Source organism: Cupressus sempervirens, chromosome 5 (assembly GCF_028749045.1).
Source record: "Cupressus sempervirens isolate cs-2001-9-10 chromosome 5, ASM2874904v1, whole genome shotgun sequence".
Classification (NCBI taxonomy): domain Eukaryota; kingdom Viridiplantae; phylum Streptophyta; class Pinopsida; order Cupressales; family Cupressaceae; genus Cupressus; species Cupressus sempervirens.
Genome location: NC_143122.1, coordinates 571,627,801 through 571,651,639, shown reverse-complemented (window position 1 = coordinate 571,651,639; position 23,839 = coordinate 571,627,801). Strand labels below are relative to the sequence as shown.

Here is a 23,839-nt window from a genome sequence, read left to right as displayed (position 1 = left end):
TTTACAACTTGTTTCAACAACATCATGCATTAATTTCAGAGTCTTTAACAACATTTTTAGATTCTTTTATACAACAGAGTTTGTAGAGTTATCTTTTTGCACAACTTCATCAACTTTTACATTAACACTTTCAATAACCCTTTTCAATCTACACTTGTATACCTTTCTATGAGTAGAGTAATTGAGAAATATACTTTTATCATGCTTGGGATCAAAGCTGCTGCTATTGTGTGTTTTATGACACAAACAACTTAGTATAAAATACTAGGCATATTGTATCCTCTCTTGAAGAAAGTCTCCAATGTGATAGATAGACAAACTATGTGATTACAGAGGTTGACTCTCCAAATGTGTGTGGTTTTGCTGTTTAGGATAAACTCTTGTGGTAGGATGATTTGCCGGAAACCTCCAAGGGGACTTGCGTAATTGTTGAAGATTTTATCCTTAAAATAATTTTTCCTTTGAGCTTTTGGATTCTACTTCTACTGAGATTTAAAAAAATGGAAAAAGATTAAGGGTCGAGGAAAATTATTCAAACTCTAAACTAGACCTATGAACTCTATAGACACGGCTGCAAAAAAAAAAGGAATCTAAAACCTATCCTCCCTTCAACAAATTCAACAACTCCACAAGATCAATGCAATCTTCTAAGGTATATTAAGATTTTCACATCATAGATATTCGCCAATAGTCGAGCAATGAATATAGTAATGGAATTTGTTTTCTATCACAATTTCAGACCAACTTTGCACAATAGTTGAAAATCATCCAACTACCAAATGTACAAATGTATTGATTCATAATGACCATTGTCATCAAATCATTCGTTCAATTCAACAACTTGAAAATAAAATCTACTCTAATTTAGAAACAATGACCATACAACTTGCAAAATATATTGAATTCACCAACAATTGAACAATGAATTTACTCAAGAAGTGTTTTATGCAACAATTTTTCGGAATATCTCCTTTACAAATGAGAGGAGTGGGGTTTATATAGGAGTTCAAAAGCAAATGAAGGGTCCATATCAATTTAAGATTAACGACCAAGGTTTAGGTAACCATACCGTGATTAGGGTTTACAATGATTCCAATGAAAAATAAACAATTCGGATGAGGATTTCTTCTAAAAGAAAGGGCCTTTTATCCTTGGTAGCAAAATTGATGAACATGGACACCAAAGGCATGAAATTATTTGATTGGTGGAAATAGGTGGTTTTCGCCTCAACATGCTTATCTCTTTGAATGAAGTTGACATTGAACAATTCTTCAATTTTGGAATAATATTCCCAAATTGCATCATCTTTTAACCTCTTTGAACTTGGATTCATTTCTCCTTTTGAATGTTCTTCAATCCAAGATTTTGGACTTCTTGGTGTGAACTTTGAAAATTTGGAAGATGTCTTTGATATCTCTCCTTGAAATTCCTCCTTGAGTTGACATCTCAACACATGGCAAAATTTTGTTCATGACAGTGAACTTGCTTTGATTGTGAAAACTTTTGTTTTGGAAATCAATTGGAAGTCGGGAATTTGAATTGAACAATATTTTCTTGTACTAGAGGGATTTCCAACACCTAGCCAAATTTTCTTTGTTTGTTGAATTTCCTTGGCATTGATTGAGGATTTGGTCATGTTTCTTATATTTTTCATGCTTGGAGGGTGGAATTGATGCACTTTAAGGAATCTTCCATACTTGGATAACCTTTTCCTTGCCTTTCACTAGTGCCTCTCATAGCAACCTCTTCGCTTTCTTTTAGAATTTTTCTTGAGCGGACTTGGTGGTACGTTGTGGTTTTGACTCGACTTTTACAAATTTCTCATATTTGAATGTTTTCTTTCCTTACGCCATTTTAATTCCTTTCTTTGATCCTAATCTTTGGAAATCTCTATTTGTCTTCCCTTGATTGTTCACTTTGCATCAGACCTCTGGAAAATTTGAGAAAAGTGCCAATAACTCATTAAAATGACTTCACCAATCTTACTTTAAATTTGGAAATGGTCTTATGAATTTTGGGAATTATTAAGTCTAATCCTTGGAAATGCACTTTTAGATCTATTTTTTATGAAATTCCCATACCCAGACAATTTTCACCATTGTTTCCTCAGTGATTTCACTCTCTAAAATTCACCTCATCTTATCTATGCATTAACTTAAGATTTTTCCTTTGAAACTTGGACTTTTCCTCTTTCCCACTTGGAATTTTCTCTAGATACTTGGTGTTTTGAAATACAAATGGCTTTGGACTCCATTATTCTCAAACTTTTCTTTGGCTCTAGAGGGTGAATTTCATCTCTTTCTTTGCATTCTTCACCTAGGTTTCCCACACTTAGCTATTTTTACATCACGAGAAGGAAAACTCTGCTTTGTTTGTGGATTTTGTTAACTTTTCTTGGTAGATTTCATGGGGATTGAGGAATTTCTCGACATGTAGGCAATTTGAAGTCATCCTAAGTAGGGAGGAATTTCCAAAAACTTTTCTTCTTTGAAATCAAGAATTATCACAACTTTAGGAAGTTTCCACAACTTTCCACATAATTCTAAATGTGGACTTTGCGTTGGAATAAGGAATATTACCTTTTACTTGGACAGAGTTCACATGATTTTGAGAATTCTCCCTCTTTTTCCTTTAGTGGATTTGACATTAAATTGATGAATTTTCTACCCCTTAGATGCATTCTTTATGTTGTATTGGATTGTTTTTTTTCAACTTGTGGAAATCTCCATGCGTTAGCAATGTCAATGCCTCGAACTCTTTTTCATCTCTTCACGATGGACTTGTTGAAATAAAGATTTTCAAAAACTTGGACGATTTCTGATTGCTTTCTTCTAAAGTTTCAAAGTCCATCTCTTGCTTTCCTCTTGATTTTGTTGTTGAACTTTCCTATTGAATTACCTCTTGATTTTCTTGTTGAGTTTCCTCTTGAATTTTCTTCCAAATCAAGGTGGATTGCAACTAGGTTTGTGGAGTTTTCACGAACTTAGCCAATTTTCATGCTATCGTGTCAATTTCTCTTACTTCCTTTGGTTGACATGGGGATGAGTTGAGGAACTTTATGGGTGGACTTTGTGTGAGTTTATGGTAATATTTGGCAAGGCAAAGTTCATGTAGATTTAGGACAAGTTTCAAGTTAGACTTCATGTGAGTTTTGGAAACCTCCATGCTTTAGAAACTCCCCCGATGTTTCTTCAAGAGATATACAAATTCTCTAAACAAACAATAATCCAAGCATGTCAAAAATGAACTTCCCATTCTTATTTTATGCTCAAAATAGTGCAGTTTCCTTATCTTGTCCTTTCATCTTTTTCCTTCTTGTCACTTTCAACCCACGTTATAAATTAATTTGACCCATTTAATAAATTTGCATTAAGCTCCCTTATGTTATGGTAAATCAATGTTGTTGTAGTTGTAGGAGATGAAAGCTCCTTATATAGATTTACAAAGATGATGATGTTTCTAAAAGAAACAATCGTGAACTAAATATGAAAATAGAAACTACCTAATAAACTAAAGACTTAAGTAAAATGACCATTAAAGAAACATTATAATATTCTAACTCCCTTATTTAATGGACATTGTCCAACTGATGTCTTTTGGTCACAAATTCTACAAAACATTCCGCTGTTGCTAAGATCCTCCTTGGATATGCAAAATATCTGAATAGAAATCATCACAAAATATCCAACGTGATGTTGGATGATGAAGCTGCTCTTCCCTTGAGACAGAGAAACACTGAGAACAACTAGCACGATTTTGAGGGAAAATAGACAAACCCTTCAAACTTTGCATATGAGCATGATGCCCCAAAACAGAGTGCAAAAAGCCACAATTTATGAGGAGAAAGAAAATCGACAAAAACCAAACACAAATTTTGAGGTGAAAAATTGATCAAAATCCAACATGATTTTTGAGGTGAAAAATCAATCAAAACCAAATAGAATTTGAGGCACAAATAATAGAATACAAAACTTCATTTTTAGAAAAAATGATAAAAAATCCAACAAATAACTTTTGGGGAAAACATTATAAACTCAAAGGAATCTCACACAACTTTGTGAATTATAGAATCAAAATTTTTTAAAGTGAAAATTCTAGAAACCCATAAGAAATTTTTAAGGGAAAAATTATGAAAACCCATAAGAAGTTTTCTAAGGGAAAAAGTCATGAAAACCCACCCGAATTTTTTAATGGCAGCAAAACACGAGACTTCACATGGTAAACCAGCACATGCAGTCCAAAAAAAAGGACTTTTGCTACAACTAAGAAATCGCTGGATCAAAAACCCTTAACTAGGCTTGCGGTTTCCAACAAGAATTCCTGTAAGACAGCTGCAAAAGTTTCATAAAATAACTATTAACGATTTTTATTTCTAAAAATAAAAAAGCACGAATTTTTTAATGGCGGCAAAACACAAGACTTCACATGGTAAACCAGCACATGCAGTCCTAAAAAAAAGGCTTTTGCTGCAACTAAGAAATCGTTGGATCAAAAACCCTTAACTAGGCTTGCGGTTTCCAACAAGAATTCCTGTAAGACAGCTGCAAAAGTTTCATAAAATAACTATTAACAATTTTTTATTTCTAAAAATCAAAAAGCAAATTTCTGGAAAAAATTGTAGAACAAAAGAGTCTAATTTTCCTTAAAAAATCCACCAAATTTTATGAAATTCCATTGACCTGCTTTGATACCATGTTATGGTAAATTGATGTAGTAGTTGTGTTAAAGAAAAGAGATGAAAGCTCCTTATATAGATTTACAAAGATGATGTTTCTAAAAGAAACACTTGTGAACTAAAGGCAAAAATAGAAACTACCTAATACACTAAAGACTAACTAAGATTACCATTAAAAAAATTTATAATATTCTAATACCTTAAGCCAAAATTGATATTTAATGAATTTGTCTTCAGAATTCCTAATGTCCCAATAAGGGGACATTACAATTCCTTTGTTTTTGAGATTGCTTGTCCTCAAGCAATCGATGCCAGGATCCCATATAAATCTGTAAGTGTAGCCCTATAGCCAAATTTGAAAATTATTGTTACATCCATCAGTTGCACCACTCTAATTAGAATTGCTCCAAGCCCAAGACTGTATGGCAACTCATCATAATCCTCAAGAAGTAAAGCACTCATCCTATCAACTCCTGGATCTCAAACCAACCTCAGAAAAAATGCTCCAACCCGTTGTGCTACTCTGGTATAAGTAATGGGTCCAAAATTGTGAAGCCACTCATCAATATGTTGCTGAAGTAAAGCATCAATCATATCAATTCCACGATCCCACACTATTATACTATCATGACCATCAGATATGAGAAGATATAAATGTCTCGAGGAGCTATTAATACTAGACAACTCTCCACTTATGAGTGATCTTCCATGGAAATGCATACTAATCTACATCATAATTGTTCATTCTGAAGTTTTGATGAAGGAATCAAATTGCTCAATAGCTGAAATAAATACCAAAGGTGCAGAGAGGCCATACATTTTGTCATCAGTGTGAAACACACTTCGGTACATTGCTGTCATGAGTAAAGAAAGGACTAGGAATCCATCCTCTATGATCAAATTATGACTCCCATCAATTCTCAACCAAAATTTATTCAGCTAGTGAAGCAAGGAGTCTATCCAACTCATGTATAAGTTAGTAATTGAAACCATGTGTAAGCTGATCAGAGAATGAGAAATAATTTTGAATCTAAAATCAGGTCACCACACCAATCCTGTGAACAAAACTCATTGCTAGGAACTACAACTGGGTCCCACATCCTCCAGTCACGATCAGCCTCATTATGGAATTCAGAAAGATCTTCTGTAGTCAGCTCAAAAAGTGGATTATTAAATGTCCAATCAACATCCACCTCAAACAAGAATTGTCTACCAGCTTAATATGATCCAGAATCTTGTTACTTGATTTCTTGGGTAAGCTATCCAAGCGATAAGTGTGTTGAATGCTATCATCCTCTTGTTCCCTAGATTGTTTGGTGACAACAATCTGATTTTTTGTTTCATGAAGATGAACCACTGTATTATCCAATGTCTTCTAAGCAACATTAAGCTCCTTGTTGAGCCTATTAACCTCATCTTCTTTTTCCCTCAATTGCTTAGCATATGTTCCAACAACCTTTACAATGTAATCTCTGTTTGAAAGTAGACATAAGTAATGTGATTTAAAGTCTCAAGGCTACTATAACTCTTTGTAAATCAGCAACATCAGGATCACTTTCCATTCTCTTTTGCCTCTTTTCCAATTGTGCCTTCTTATAGAAATCCTCAGCGGTCCTGTGAGTATCATCATAACACACTAAGGCTGCAACAATTACATCTTCATCAACTTTCAACTGTTTTTTAAGAATCACTGTCACTTTGACATGCATTTTATAGTTGGTCATATTAGGATAATAGATAGTTTCTATTATCTCTGTTTAGTATCTAATGATTATCTATTTATAATTTAATGGTTATCTATTGTAAATATTAGAATGTTTCTAATATTTAGTTAGTTGTAGTCATAGTGGACATAATCACTGAAAAATTGACAAGTTTCTACTAATCGTCGAGTTTTTGGGACCAACAAGTTTTTGTGAAAAAATTGCCGATTAATTGCGGAGTTGTTGCAAAAAATCGGCGAGTTTTTGAGAATAACTCTTCTTAAAAATAAATAAATTATTATTATTATTATTTTTTTGGTTAAAAGCAAAAGGAAAAAAGCCTATATATTATCTAAAACAGAGAATTACAGTATGCTAGTAGAGCTGAGAAGAAGAAGATGTGATTGTAATGATGTATTTACTTCTAGTTTGACACAAACTATTTACTATTATCATTTATGCTTCCCGCCATCAACATTCCGAATGAGAATGCGATTTTGTACCCACTGTGCATTGATATATATGTAAACTTTGCTTGTTTCTTTTGTGTTCTCTTTAATTAACTCATTAGATGCATCTTCTCATTGAAATTTGCAAAAAAATATATTTTGAATTAAATTTTAGTAGTTTTTTTAGGTTCTCGAGTTTTTTTTTTAAATGACCAATTTTTTCCTAAATAAACTTTTAGAGGGCTTGGCGAGTTGTTGTGGAGTCCGAGTTTTCCAACTATGGTTGTAGTTATTTGTTAGCTTTCTTCAGCCTTTTTTTAGCTAGAATATAATATTTCTATTCTTTACGATCGTTTCTTAAGGTAACATCACTTTATTCTTTTGTATATATAGACCTCTTGGTCTATGTTAATAACAAACAAATATTTTCCAGTTATTTCATAATATGTGGTATTAGAGCTAATACTCTAAATTTTTTTCGAAAATAATTATAATTTCTTGGTTGAAAATATCTGCCCTTTATTTTCGAAATTATTTACATGCATATTTGCTTCCAACTCTTTCTATAATCTAACTAGGGTTTCCATTTTGAGAGATTTGAATCCACCGACTTCTAGTTTGGTTCTACAACCTATTTGGTGTCCAGATCCGTTTTTTTTTTGCACATTTCTACTATTTTTTGTGAGTTTTTTTGCAGCAAGGCCATTTTTGCTCAAAACCCTAATTTTTGGGTTCAGAAAAGTTCTTCAATTTCAAATTCTTAGTGGGTTTTTCGAGAGCTCAATTGGGTTGTCATTTGATTTTTCTGGGTGCCTTGATTTTTGTGCCTCAATATTCGAGCCAACCAATCCGGAAACTGACAACATATTCTTTTTGGGTTTTTCGAGCTCTCTTCTAGGCCACCCTTCAAATTTTTTGGGTCTCTACGTTTTGAGGTTTGCATGAACTGCTTTACCATGCAAAGTTTTGTGTTTTGCCTCCCTTAAAAATTCTGGTTGGTTTTCATTTTTTTTTCTTAATAAAAAAATTCTAATGGGGTTTCATATTTTTTTCCCTTAAAATAAAATTCTTATGGGTTTCTATAAATTTCCCTTAAAAATTTCTGATTCTGTAATTCACAAAGTTGTGTGGGATTCCTTTGTGGGTTTGTAATTTTTTCCTCAAAAATTATTTGTTGGGTTTTACTGTTTTTCCTATAAAAAAACGAAGCTTTGTAATGTTGGGTTTTGATTGATTTTTCACCTCAAAAATCATGTTGGTGTATTTGATTTTCTCCTAAAAATCATGGCTTTTTGTGGTTCTTTTTGGAGCATTATCCAGAGTATCATCAACAGTCTTCTCAGCAGACATCCTCTGCTCCAGATTTAAAAGGCTTCGAGAAAAAGAACATTCAATGCATCTATTGCCACAAGTATGGGCGCATGAAGGTTGAATGTCGGAAGCGCTTAGCTTCCCTACCAAAGCAATCTGGTTCGCAGCCCATAGCGAACACTGCAAAGCACATTGGGCAGACAAAATCTGTCTTTTATGTTTTTTGACAACTTCATGCTCTGGATAGATTAACCATTAAAGGAGGGTATTGCGATAATAGATAGTTTCTATTATCCCTGTTTAGTGTCTAATGGTTATCTATTTATAATCTAATGGTTAACTATTGTAAATATTAGAATGTTTCTAATATTTAGTTAGCTGTAGTTATGTGTTAGCTTTCTTTAGCTTTCTTTTAGCTAGAATAGAATATTTCTATTCTTTATGATCGTTTCTTAAGGAAACATTGCTTTATTCTTTTGTATATATAGACCTCTCGGTCTCTGTTAATAACAAACAAATATTTTCCAATTACTTCATAATAGGTCATCCATAACACCATTATCCTGATATTTTGTTCTTGATTGTTCCACTAAATCACTATCATGTATAAGTGAGTTGCTGTCATAAAAAATACATGATTCATCAGTCCTCATAAGGATGTCCAGGATGTCATTGTAGGCTTCAAGCTCCCTGTTTGATTGATTTGTGTGCAATGACAAGGTGGCTGTCATGTCATTTTCAAGTAAATTATCATCATCTAAAGTCTCCAACACACTTTCTTCCCCAATTAGACCATCCTCTTCAAGATGCTTGTCTAAGTCAGCAATATAGAGAGTTGCATAATCCATACCAACTTTTGTGTTTTGTAAGGGCAAAGTTCTGAGATTTTTATCTTCTTCATTGCTGGCCTGAATTTCTTTGTCTGCCCTATCTTCATTATAGACCTCACAAACATGATTTAGTGTCCAAGTTTTTTGGCACGTAAAACAAATCTGTTCACTTTTCATTTGGTTTTTGCTCATTTTTGAAGACCTTGAAACTTGTTTACCCACTGTTATTAGCTTCTCTTCAGTCATGAACTCCTTGAATATTTCAGTATTATGCTCAATCAGTCTTCTGAATTTTTTTATGCAGCAGAAGATATAGTACCTTCCTTCCTCCAAATGGTCAACAATTCAGATTGCAACTTCTTTGCATATTTCATCATTTTCTTCAAGGATTAAAGACATAATAGTGTGCATGCAAGCTTTCACATTGTGTGGATGATGCTCCCTAACTTCAGCAACTAAACATTGAAACATGTGAAAAATCAGATCATTACATTCAAGATCCAACATAATAACGAATGGTCTAGTGTTTGCCATGACTTCTAGAATCTTAGCCCTCTCAGCATAGGTAGGATCTTTGTCATAATGTGATCCCTGTAAGCTCTTCAAAATTAGCTGCAAAACTTTCGTCAAAACATCATCATTATAGGGTGCTATGGGTGCTGTTATTGTTGTGGTCTCACTGAGACTTGAAGCCACTGCTAGTCTTATAACTTCACTTGGATGCTCCATCAACCTGGGTTGCTCTAAGGCAACCATGGAAGGCTACAAAGCTCAATTTAAGAGCTCCCAATCAGACCGATCCACATTAAATAGACAAAAGTCCAGCTCTTCCAAATCTGATAGAAGGTCATCTACTGGGTTCTCAGTCCCTGACAGCCAGCCCATGAGGTACAACCTTTTACCTATTGTTTTTTCCTTATGCAAGTCCCCTAACTGTTCACCCTCAAAGGTTTCATTGAATTCTTGAGGAAAGACATTGTTATTCATCTTTTCTATGGTCTTATTTTGTCTCTTCTAAATGGAATTTTGATGTACTGAAGATTACACTTCTCTATTTGTTTGCATGTAATCTGATTTTTTCTGAGTTTTCTGAATTGCAGACTCGAAATAATACATAAGCTGTCCTATTCGTTTTTTCTCAGGATATAATTGAAACAAGCATTTATTCTTTTCAGCGTTTTCCATACCGCAGAAAACAACTGAGTTTATTTTCCCTTTAATGAACTCCACTTGGTTGCAACTAGAAGCTTAACTTCACAATACCTTATTCTTCCGAAGATGCTAAATTTCAGCTGAATGCTTCACCGCTACTTACACGACCAAAATTTCAAAGTTCCTCCTTGTTCAGACACAGGGAGAATAAGCCCGTGGAAATGTTCAGAATGCTTATTCAATACGTAGTCCAAGTATTTCATCTACAAATATGTCTATTAAACTCGAAAGCCCGTAAGACTTCAAATGGACATAACAAATATCTAGATATTATGAACAATACTGTCTCATGCCAGTTTTAACCAGTGGTCACTGCTACACAACCATGGCATGTATCACGAGAGTCTTCATTTTATTGTTTTGATTCTCAGTAAACAACTTCAGTTTCTATCCACATCTTGCGTTTGACTTTATGATGGCACTGTCTTTTTTCTTAATTCAGACTGTTGCTCTTTTCTTATGTTAGGTATATCTTGTGTCTTTATAGCCCACCATTTCCCAAGTGCTCTTATATCTGCATTATTGTATGATTATGTGCCTTGAGCTGTAAGGGCTTAAACTTATTCCTGCCGCTGCCTGGAAGAACCATGACATCAATCAATTCACAGGAAAATTCACGACAAATACAATAGTTTATAGCTTCAAATATTTCGTACATGCTCCAAGACCTCCCAATAGCCTTGTCCATTACGATGATGAGAAATCTGATAATGAACTATGACTGTATGAAGTTGTGGTCTGACCATCACTGTCCAATGGACTCTTCTGAGTTTTGACTGTCCACGGACATTACAAATGAAACAGTGGTTTCATGGCTAAAGCTGTAACGAGAGACACGAGAAATAGAAAAGCTCTGTTCTTTCAAGGGAGTATACTGTATTATAGCTATTTAATTAATCTGCTCGACTACATTCTCCATTGCAAAACTTCTCACCACAAACATATTATATAGAGGAGAATTTAATGGCCTGTCCCAATTAAAATTCGGGACCCACGTAAATATGAGCAAGTCCAATTATATCTGCATCCGCTACCAATCGAGCCTTATAAATTTAATTTCAGCAACAATTTATTTTTATGCAATTACTTTGCTGACTACCTTAAGTTTCCAATAATATATTCACCTTTTGTTCAAGAAATAATTATGGTTGCCAGGAATGTAAAATGCCCGTCCAAAATAGCTCACACAAAGAAACCTCTGTAGCCGTTCAACCACAATAGGAAGTTTGGTCCTGGAAAAAATTGTAAGTCTGCTTTTCTGTATGAAGTTGTGTTCTGATCATCACTGTCCAATGGGCTTTGCTGAATTTTGACTGGCCACGGATGTTACAAATGAAACAGTGGTTTCATGGCTAAAGCTATAACGAGAGACACGAGAAATAGAAAAGCTCTGTTCTTTCAAGGGAGTATACTGTATTATAGCTATTTAATTAACCTGCTCGACCACATTCTCCGTTGCAAAACTTATTACCACAAACATATTATATAGAGGAGAATTTAGTGGCCCGTCCCAATTAAAATTTGGGACCCATGTAAATATGAGCAAGTGCAATTATATCTGCATCCACTACCAGTCGAGCTTTATAAATTTAATTTCAACAACAATTTATTTTTATGCAATTAATTTGCTGACTCCCTTAAGTTTCCAATAATATATTCACCTTTTGTTCAAGAAATAATTATGGTTGCCAGGAATGTAAAATGCCCGCCCAAAATAGCTGACACAAAGAAACCTCTTTAGCTGCTCAACCACAATAGGAAGTTTGGTCCTGGAAAAAATTGCAAGTCTGCTTTTCACTTCTGTCTTTCTCAATATCGTGCTCTTGAATCACTCAGATGAAAAAACATAGCAAATATATTTCTAGAATCTAAAATGATTGATGACACTAATGACTTTCTAGGTTGTTGTGATGATTGATTTCCTTGGAATGCTCGGCTCCCTATGCTTGCCGGACTTCACCAGAACTGACCAAAATAAGATCTGATTAAAATAAATTATTCCTTCATAGAAATGACAAAGAATCAATAATCACTCAGTAGAGGTTAACTATCTGCATTTGCAACAATTTTCTGCCAGTATATTCTTTCTTCCTTTTGTTCCCAGTCTCAGAGCTCTGCAGAAACATGTCAATAAAAATTTTGCCTCCTAAAAATCGCCAGCTCTTTCTACACAACCCGCTGCAATCTTATGCCTGCTATAGCTCTGTGAGAGCCTATAGGAGTTCATGGAAAAACTTATTTGTTTTTTGGTGTTAACCAAATATATTGTGTCTTTGTTTGGCACACATAATTTATCGAGGACTTTGCTAGTAATTCCCTTAACTTCAAAACATTTGAATGGGCCCCCCACGATAATATTATTTTATGTTAAAGAAATAGAAGTCGATCCATAAATATTATTTTTTTCCAAAGCCTAATAGGAAATATTCAGAATATAATTGTTCTAGCTGTATACCACTTAACCCTAATAGTTCTGTCTTCTTTTTTCACTGCTTGTAACAAACGGATTTTCATAACAAAATAAAGAACTAATATCTGGTTTCACATAGAAAATGAAGAGTTTTCTTCAACCGACTCTCGAAACAAACATTCTTAAACCCTTTTCATGAGACATTAACTGAAATAACTGAAAGAACAATTGAGGGAACTGAAATAATGATTAGTTGAAGTACTGAAATAACAATTAACTGAGATAATTGAAATAACGATTAACCTGAAGTAACTGAAATAACGATTAATCTGAAGTAACTGAAATAATGATTAACTGAAGTAACTGAAATAACGATTAACTGAGGTATCTGAAATAACAATTTCCTATCTTCAGTTGCATATAGTAAAGAAAATACATGATCAGTTACAAGAGGAATATAAATGCATATCAGGAAAGGAAATAAGGAAACATGCAAGAAGTAACTGGCGAGTCTTTAACTAGTTGTGCAAGCCTCGACTTTCGGTAAGAGGAGAAGCATTGACTTAGGCTTAACCTCCCAACCTCGGACCATATCCATCCCCACACAATCTTTTGAAAAGAAAGACCCTCCCTACCCTAGGATCAGGTTTGGGGTACTACTAGTCCAACCACTTGAGCATTTTCGATGTTTAGAATGTCCACACAGTTATGGACGGACATGTCTGAATAATTGGCACTACCGACATCAAGTGATTTTATGAAGGCAAACATGCCCTTTAACGACCTTGGCCAAGGTTTTTGGATGGGTTCTTTTACCCTATCACCACCGCTCAACTTGACAACATGAGAACAGTAAGTATGAACATGCATGAGCTATTAAATGATTTCCCTTTTTAAAATAATATCTTAATTGTTATTTCATTTTTTATTTTGTTTTCCATGTTATTGTCGATTCCTTTATCACCTCTTCACCTTTTCCTTGGCCATTCAGCCGGGTGAGTTCCAAGTGTTTAAAGCTCAGAGTAAACCAATTCAATCTGCCGATTCTCATCTAGTGTATGATTAATTACATATTCAGTATATCTCAGCTTTTATGGCTTCAGGAAACAATCTTAAGATTTGCAAAAGTACAATTCGGTTTTGACTTATAGCAATAGAAGAAAGATGTTTGGACTCAACATGATAATTTGTCTTTACTCAATATGGAAAGATTAGTCTCTTTGATATTACAGTGCAAACTTCTCACGGACATACTTCCTTCTGCTATAATTTATAATGCAAAAATAAAAAAATGAAGATGTATCATTGAGAAAGAAGTGACCACTTAACTTGGCCTAACATAATACAAAAACGTGAGCCCTGGCTTGATGTTTAATAGCTGGCTTCCTCACAAAGCAATCCGCATGCAATATCAGAACGTGTCCGATTTCTGCCTTCAACAAGGGTGTAGAAACAAGGAGTAAACTGTGGAAAGAAATGTAGGATTAAAATCGTGTGGAGGCAAAATACATCTTCGACTTCTCTCGGCTTCCAAATATATGTAAAGGCATTTGATTTCTCAAGGCTTCCAAGAAGCCATAACTCTCAAAGAAATGTTTTGCCTTCTTGGACGTCAATATAATGCCAAGTCTGCATTTCAGTTTCAAGTAAAGAATTGAATAAATAAGGAAAGAATTTGAAGGATATGAATCAAGGATAAATTATAATATATTTATCTACTTGCATGTAGATGTATTTATAAGATTGACATCATATTATATGTTTTTTAATCCAAGGTTATATCTTTTATTATGTATATTTAAATACATGCTTTATTTGGAAGATTATTTTATCTTCTTGTACACATATTTGAATGTACGTATTAGATAGAATCTTTTATAAAAACTATATTATGGTGTCTTCTTTATTTTTATATCTATGTGCACGTACATAAGTATGTGTTACAATGAAACGATGGAAATGTCAACCATAAGCCGTTAAAGGTATGTATTTAAATTAAGTTAAAATCATTAATGTTTTTAATGTTTATCTAATAGCTCATGCGTGTCCAAATGATTTTACCCTGCTATACAAGTCGTTATGTCCTTACCAAGATAGTTTGAAATCATACTTGTCAACTAGATAAGTGGACTAAGATAGTACCCCATTTCGTTGATCTTGTTTAGCAATGCTTCTCCCCTTCATCTTTTTCTGCAATCACCCGTGCAACATTTTCCACGACAATAGCAAGTTCCATGATAAATCCATAATAACATTTAGCGTAGATATTAGCAAGGAATTTAATTATTAACCATAATTCCGAAACCAAGCAATTGCTAACTACTATTATCACCATATGACAAATAATGGATAACGACCATCATCATTAAACAATTAAACAAATAATGAATACAATGGATATATTTAACTACTCTTTTCACATGATTACAAAAGAAAATCCATTCAATTCAACGGCTATAATAAATTAAATTAGGTCAAAATTTGGGATGTAATAGCTCTGATAGCAATAATGGGAGGATTTGTTTGATACCCCTATAATATCCCGATAAGATATTATCTCCAAATTTTCTCACAAACAGTTTTAAGAATATAATAGATAAGTTATGTGATATAACCCAACAACATAGACCAACAAAGGAATCAATATGCTCAATCAAAGACTCACTTATAACCCTTAAACTTTGCTATTGTATTTATAACCAGCAATACAATAACATGCATAAAGTTCAATCTTACAAACAAAAAAAACAATTAGATTGAAAACATATAAAAAGAACTTGTAAACCCAACGTAAACTCTGTCTTGAATCCACTGCAGTGATGAACTGGGGCTATGTCCAATCCACCAGAGATGGCCTACAGGTTTGCATCCCCAGGTCTGAAATGGAAGATGTAAAATCTCCCAATGTTTCTCCAAGAGAAACCCAAAGTCTCCAAACAAACAATAATGCAAGCATGTTGAAAATGAATTCCTCATCCTTCTTTTATGCTCAAAACGGTGACCCTTCAGTTTCCTTATCCTGTCCTTTCGTTTTTTTTCCTTCCCTCACCTTTAACTCACTTTATAATATTAGTTTGACCCATTTAATAAATTTGCATTAAGCTCCCTTGAGCCAAAATTATTATTTATGAATTTGACTTTAGAATTCCTAATGTCCCAAAAAGGGGACATTACATTATGGATGATAAAAATGAAGAAGCATACTCTAGAGAAGTCCCCAAAACTCAAAAACAAAGAGCCAGGTAGGGAATTTGAATCATCCTTGAGGAAAACTATGGTAGAGATGCAAGGACATTGGAAGAGATGCATCAATGAGGGGTAGTTGGAAAACCCACTCCAAATTGGGTACGTATAAGCAACTCAACATCTTTAATTAAAATTATAATTTAGAAAGCATTTAGAGTCAAATTCCTAGAAAGAAATGAGACATGACTATCAGAATGAAAACAACATATATGCTCATAGGAGAAAGTGGCCAAGCTCGATTTGAATATAATGGTAACAATTTTGCCATTTGTGGAGAGAGAGAGAGAGATACTCTTTTGCCTCGCCTAAGCTGTGCTTAAGGGCTGGGAGGGGTGGAGGGGTCTGGGGGTCTTGGTATAACATATTATTTTACTACTCGTTAATCCTAGGTTAGTTGGCTAAGTAATTAGTGGTTGGTTGTTTTACCTACCTTTTACCCCAATATTTTGGGAAATTTGAACTCACTTATTTCCCATGTTACCCAAAGTTTACAGAAAAGAGGGATGGGGGAACAGGGCCATGGGTTTCCAGAACTTTGTTGATCCATAAAAGTCATTGCATACCTTCCAGTCTTCCAATCTATGCAACGACTTTTATATATTGCTCCTACTGCTGTCACTCTCCTGTAGACATTATTACATTCAGTATTTTTGACTAAATAATTGTTTTTCTCTATGTACCCTCTTTTGCTAAAGATCAAATCATAAAAGAAGAGGGGTTTTTTATTTGCTCTCTATCACATGTAATGTCCACCTGTAGTTGCTGCAATGTATTTTGTAGTTTTAAAGTGTTTTTGGATTGCATCTTGAGTAACCGCAGTTTATCACTTTCATATTACTTTGGTGCTTCCTTCTGTTGGTGATGCTGTAGGTCCAACCTACTCTTTTTGTTATAGCTTGTTAGATTTTCACGTCCCTTAAACATATTTTGGTTGTTCACGGTTATCAACATATTTTCTTTCTTACTGGACCCAATAAAACATATACATAATAGTTTGGACAACTTGTGTAATTCATAGGACTTTGAGTTGGAAGTGTGGTTTTTGATGGTAATTATTATCAGTTCAGAAATTTTTCTTGTAGCTTTCATCTTACAAAAACATTTTTGAAGATAAATTGCTTTTGTCAATTTACTATTAAAAAGACTTTTGTGGAATGATCAGGAAAGATTTGTTAAACGACGGCAACGCCTCTTGGGTCCTAACGGTTCAACACTAAAGGTAAATGAAATTATAATATTCTCCTGAATTAAATATGGCCTTGCTCTTGATCTGTTCCTGAATTATAAAACAGTGACAATAATCAGGGATGGAAAAGGCAGTTAATTGACTTGAAAATTTGATTTATTAAGATTTTTCTGGATTTTGTTTGTGTTACAGGCTATTGAGCTCTTGACAGGTTGCTATGTTCTTGTTCAGGTGAGTCTTTTCATGTTGTTTTCTTTTCTGTATGTTCTTTCTTCTGACTAAACTTGAGAATGGTACATATATCTTTTCATTGCTGTAAAAATTTATCTTCCTGTATGTAGTAGATTTTTTTCTATTTGAAGTGATGTAAATGCCACCATCCTGCAGGGAAACACTGTTGCAGCTATGGGATCATTTAAGGGACTCAAACAAGTTCGTAGAATTGTTGAAGATTGCATTCGTAATATACATCCTATTTATCATATAAAGGTAACAACACAATCTTGGTCCAAAACTTTCTTAAATTTATAAGTTACTAATTGGAGTAGAGATGCTGGAAAATTCTTGAATTGTATCCTGATAATTGGTGTGGCATTTTCGTGCTATCAGGAACTCATGATCAAACGAGAACTTGCCAAGAACCCAGAACTTGCAGAAGAGAATTGGGACAGGTTTTTGCCCAAGTTTAAGAAGTGAGTTATTTTTATCCCTTTCAGTCTCTCAAGTTTTTATGACCATGATTTAGATTTTGCAAAGCCAGGATGTTGTACTAGGATGAGCTTATATTTTCTAAGTCTTATCTTTAGCACTCACATATTTATTCTAGTATGAATGGTTTTACTGATATCCACATTCCCTTTGAGCAGGAGAAATGTAAAGCAAAAGAAGGTGAAGCAAAAGGAGAAGAAGCCTTACACACCATTCCCTCCACCACAGCAACCTAGTAAGGTGGGTTGGAAGTTTTGCAAAAAAAAAATATTAGAATCAAGATCTTTACCATTGTGTAGCAAGTGGACACAGTGAAGTGTTGAAATAACATCTTGAAAGAACCAAGGAATTGCACCTTATCCTATCCAGCACAAATGTTTACTGAGGGAAGTAAATTCTATTTTGGAATGATTCATTTACACAAGAGAAGTGTATGCAAGTATTTTAAAGACAATTAATTTTTTGAACTCCCAATTTTAAATTCCATCCATAATTGTTCCTTTTAATTTGTTTCTATCAACCCTTAGCCTGAATAATTCAACCAATCCACTTGCATATTAAGTTACCCTGACTTACCCAATTTATGAGTTATAACCAATTGACCATGGTTGGTGTGCCAATCACGATTGGATGTTCTCATCAAGTATTGTACCGGAAATAAATTAAAATATGAAATTGCTTAAGTTTTGTCTAGTCTTTTTTATATCAGTATGTCAAGGTAAGTGCCTGTAATGTTAGAGATATACAAATCTTTAAATCTGATATGAATTACCAATATTTTTTTAGTCATAAGCTTGTATGCAAACACTTTATTCTCCTGTGGAAACCTTTTGCACCATATGCAAGTGTGCAATATCTATACACATCTTTTATATTGAGCATCTTCGTTCTTTTGCAGATTGACTTACAGCTAGAAAGTGGAGAATATTTCTTGAGTGAAGAAAGAAAAGCTGCAAAGAAGTGGCATGAGAAGCAAGAAAAACAATCAGAGAAGACAGCAGAAAACAAGAGAAAGAGGGAGGCAGCATTTGTCCCTCCAAAGGTCCCATGACATCTAGTTTTCTTTTTTGCCAATAATGAAAACTGTTTCTCCAGTGCATATTCTTGGAATTGCTTCTAAATGCATTTTTTTCATACAGGAGCCAAACAGTTCAAAAGCATTGCTGTTTGATGCCAATAAATCTGCTAAGATTTCAAAGGAAGAAATGGAAGCCATTACAGCATCTGTGAAGGTAACTGTGAGAGCTTTTATTTTATAAGTGAGCTTCTGTTTTGTTGTGTTACCTTTGGCTTTCTTTCTTGAGGGTTTCCATCCTCAAGTTACTGGAAGCCAAGTTCTCAGATATTCTCTAATAAATAATTTCCAGCATCCTTTCCTTTTGCACTCCAAAGCCCCTTTTAAACAGTTTCCACAACCGTTCTCTTTAATGTAATAATTAAGTTATGAAGTGACTTAATAATACTTTTTAAGTTATTTTCCTCCAATTACTCACTTAAAACTTTAAATAATTCTTAATTTAAACCGACATAATAAATAAAGAATTAGTTATTTCATTTCCCATTGCTTCCAAAAAGGGGCATTACAATAGAAAAGCTTCATTGTACAAATCTACAAGTGGAAGAAGCGATGTACAATATACAGGTTCAAATCTAGAAGTGTAAGGTGGTAAATCTCATTTGTACAATATACAAGGTAAATTGAAAAACAGATAATTCTTTGTGAGATGTTTGCATGAGGGGGAAGTGCAGGTAGTCCCATACACACGGTGTCTTTCTTGGTGGTGACCCAAAAGACTCTCTTCAGGTTTTAATATTTTCTGTTTATAACATATTTGAATATTTCAAATTGACAATATACACAAAAATTTGCAAGGAAAAATGGATATTAATGCTTTCTAGGTTTTATCTAATAAAAGCTGAAATATTCTACAGCTATTTAATACTTGTATGAAATTGCAAGTAATCTCTTTCTGCAGTCTAGTGGCATCTTAGTAGTCTTTTGAATAGTCTGATGTCTTTGTTATAATGTAATTGTTGCATGGTCTCTTGAGTACTTTGTTCTGTTCCGCACATTCCTGTTATGTATAAATCTCAACCTTTTAGGGTTTCCTAGTTAAATGCCATCTGTTTTAATGTAATTGTTGCATAGTCTTGAGTAATTTGTTTTGTACCACATTCCTGTTACGTATACATATCTTATCTATCCTGAAGAGTTTCTATTTCATATGAAACAGGACATTTACTATAGCATTTCATTACTTACTGAATTTTTGTGTTCTCTTTTGCAGAAGAAAGCCAAAGACCTTGGTAAGAATCAAAATGCTGTTGATACTGGACCAGAGTCATACATTGCAGCCCCTCTACAATCTGCTCAGCTTGCTAATGGTGAAGGACCAAAAAGGCACAAGAAAAAGAAAACGAAGACAAATCAGCTTGAATCTTAAGGCAAACTGTGTTTGAGGAGTTAATATGCTGGATTTTGTTCATGTAAGGCCTGTTGTTTGTCTTGTGCAATTTTTCGAAGTGGTTTGTAATAATTGCTGAGATATGGAACCAAAATCATATTTATATTTCTGGGGAGTGAGGTTCCCTAAGAGATCTCTATTTTACTTTTACTCAAGGTGTATTCTCTTCTTCACTATTTTGAGAGATGCTATAAAATGTGAGGGAAAAGAGGATATTAGAGACGATCAATATTTTTAACAATCATTTGGTAGTCCCTTTCCATGTTGTAATTGGTTTTGAGACCAATTTGTCAAGGTGCTGCTTATGTGATTCAGCTTTGTCTCCAGAAATTTCCTTAAACTATTTTACTGATCTACATAGTCTACATTGAATTATCATTACTTGTGTGGCTAAATTCTACTTGATTTATGTAAATTTTACAAATAGCCAACATAACTTGTGTAATAACTCTGAAGCAACATACGATGCAAGTTACTCTCTGCAAATTGATTCAAATTTTGGCTATTTTATCTTGAAATTTTGAAGGTAAAAAAAACATGTTATTGAAGAATTCTTGGAAAGGATGTAGCGTTGGAAAAGTTTTATGTAGAAGATGTAGTTATATTACTAGTAAATTATAATAACAGCATGTCAGTGGGATGATGTGTTATTAACTTATTTACTATACAAGGTCTTGTATGCCTTCTAGGTTCTCGATAGTTCAATGAAGGATTCTATTAGGAGCACTGCTTAACTATTTTAAAAGACAATCTAGTAGTGCCCATAAAGGCCACAGCCTAGGCACACAGAAAAGGAAGCTACAATCTAAACCAAAGGGATATCTGAATTGGAGGTGCTTTTACGTTAAATTCTTTATTTTCCTATGGGATGTAGTGTGGATACATAATTAATGAAAACTGTGGCTAAGTACAGGAGAGCATCACAATTATTGATGTAAACTGCATACATTTGAGAAAAACCATGGTGAAATAGAATCTCACTAGCACATGACCAACGGGCAATCCATCTGACCTTGTGTCATATGGGTTTGATGTTATCGAATTATTGTTCGCATCTTCTACGTACCACCTCAGAGACCAAAGTAATGTCAGCATAACTGCATGCCGGACTATGCTTGTTGTCAAAGGCTCGTGGCTGCAATTGTGACTAGGAGATGTCTGCCATAGGGATGGGCATTTAAGCTATAGGGATCTGCATTTTTGGTTTTAAGGTCAAGAACACAAAATTCTTGTATCTATATCAGCAATTAGTGATCTGATACTTGCACCATTGATGTACATCAAAGTAAGTGATATGACGAATTAGAGGCCATGAAATAGGAATGACTAGGCTGTAGTGAGTCTCATCATTTACGTGAATTTCTGGTTTGCGTTAGATTTGAGGAAATCCAGGTAACAAGAGCAAATGGTTTTATGCTTTGAACAGCCAGGTAAGGGCTGAAGCTTGCAATGCAAAGTAAGCTGTGGCAGGTCATTTTATCTATTTCAGCAATTCAGACTGACGACTCTGTAGCCAACCTCTCATATATATAATTCTCGCATCAGTTTTCCTACGCATTTCAAATGTTATGAACATACCATACTGGCAGAAATAATCTTCGATAATCATCAGATAATTCTTGTTCTTCTGGTACGAAGCCCTGACTATGTTCTGTGACTATTGAATTTTTTGGGGCATTGCCAAGCTTGTTTTAGTCCTGCTGCATTTGGCATATGTGATATCAACTATTAGACTAGAACTGAATAAATACATATAAAAAATTAATTAGTGGATATAATATATTCTTAATATAATAATAAAATCTATAATTAATTTATATAACAAATAAATATTAATATATTTATCAAGATTAATAACCATAAGTATTAAACTATAATAAGATAATGTATATTTAAATAGAAGCTGTTAAACTTGTTATAATATCATTCAATAGATTATAGTACAAATCTAACTAGATAATAATATTTCAAGTATTAAATAATCCAATTAAGGACGATATTAGACGAACTCTCACTGAATGATTACGGGGAGCAAAATACGTTGCGTCGAGGGAAATTTGCTTTGATGAATAAGCATTATTGATCTGTTGACAAGATCTTGGCGGTGGCAACTATCGTAAGCCAACATGCCTTACTCAGACTACACTAATGAAGAATACATTTGGATTATCTCTTACTGCTGGAGCAGCAATAAAGCACACAAATGTATTGTTTAAATGCAGCTATTGAGAGTTAGTCTATTGACTAACATAAATAGGATTATAAGTAATTAATTATAGTGATAAGATAAATCTTTAGTAAATATGAAAAGAGATGCAATTTAAGTAGGATCCCCTCAATGCAACCATTTTTTATGTGCAAGAAATAATACACGGATCAAAATCATCTTACCGAGAAGGAATATTAGAGGGAAAAAGAGGACATCCATTAAGGAGGATCGAATCAGATACATCGACTGCTAACAAGTTAAGACAGTGACTTGCATATTAGCGATTTGTAGAAGTCTTGTTGCCTCAGTTCCTTTGGTTGTCAAAGTTTCCAAATTTTCATAATGTCAATTGAGGTCTGTAATTTTTTCCATTTTTAATGATTTTGTGGTCTAGATGCCTCTGGCCCGTCTCTAACTCTGTCCATTTTTAATTTTTGAAATCTGATGACCGTGTCAAAAGTTGTGGCAGGCTAAAGGAAGCCTTGAAAATATGGTTTGACAATCAAAATGTTAACCTCCTAAAAAGAAGGAAGTTACGGCAAAATTTAAAATTGTATTTTGAGGCAAAAATATTAACCTCCTAAAACCAGGAAAGTTAAGCAGAGAATCCAAAACACTTATTTTGTAGCACATTCTTAACCTCTTTGCAAAATACAAGAGGTTAAATAAATCTAAATAACAAACAATTGTCTTTCCATGTGCTTGCACAGGAAAATGTGGAGTTGTTTTTGATGCAAGATTTTAAGTTGCAGAGACATTTTGGATGAATTGGGCATCAAATATTGGATGAGATATCAAACGAAATTGGGAAGTCATTGGTTGAATGTGCTTGAATGATCATTTGGTAGTGTGTGAAAATGAAAAGAGAATCAATCTAACTTTCCCCTAAATATACCCGCGACATTTGAAATGTCAGAAAGAACGTCTCTGTATATCCACTAATACATAACATAGGAGATTTTATTATTAGTTCTTGCCCGTGGCATATAACTCTTGCCTAGGGCTTCAACATATCCTGTGATTAATCTTTTGTTAAAATGACGAATCAGCTTACTTCAGTGCCCTCCCTCAGTGTCCAATTCTAATATTTCTCCTTTTCAAAATAGAAGAAGATGCACGCTTGTTACTGTTTGACAGTCTCATTTGAATATTTCTCCTTTTTTAAGTAGAAGAGGATGCGCACTTGTTACCTCTGACAGTGTCATTTGAACGCTGGCACGACTCTTCTGGTCAGAAAAACGGTCTCACAGAATTCAATACAAGAGAAGAGCCAAAAATCAAAGAAGCAGTATTGGGTTTAGTGTTGTTGGAAGTGGTGTTTTAAGTTGGCGTCTTTAGGCATGATGGGAAGACTACCAAAGCGTTGGGTTTGTCATCCCTAAAATACTCCAGCTGGCTACTTTCCCTTCATGCAGGTGAGACGTGCGGCAGGATC

The 23,839-nt window shown here is 34.1% G+C and overlaps 1 protein-coding gene across 1 annotated transcript in view; it reads left to right on the top strand.

Moving 5' to 3' along the window:
- The window catches only part of LOC149557219 (RNA-binding KH domain-containing protein), a 47,892-nt gene extending 27,319 nt beyond the window's left edge, over nucleotides 1-20,573 (top strand). Inside the window, exons 5-12 of the mRNA XM_089831939.1 lie at nucleotides 16,999-17,055; nucleotides 17,215-17,253; nucleotides 17,410-17,511; nucleotides 17,632-17,714; nucleotides 17,889-17,970; nucleotides 18,629-18,772; nucleotides 18,870-18,962; nucleotides 20,019-20,573. Of these exons, the coding sequence (XP_089688065.1) occupies nucleotides 16,999-17,055; nucleotides 17,215-17,253; nucleotides 17,410-17,511; nucleotides 17,632-17,714; nucleotides 17,889-17,970; nucleotides 18,629-18,772; nucleotides 18,870-18,962; nucleotides 20,019-20,174 (756 nt within the window). The 3' untranslated portion in view covers nucleotides 20,175-20,573. The remainder of the gene's footprint in view (nucleotides 1-16,998; nucleotides 17,056-17,214; nucleotides 17,254-17,409; nucleotides 17,512-17,631; nucleotides 17,715-17,888; nucleotides 17,971-18,628; nucleotides 18,773-18,869; nucleotides 18,963-20,018) is intronic.
- Nucleotides 20,574-23,839: the final 3,266 nt, after the last annotated feature.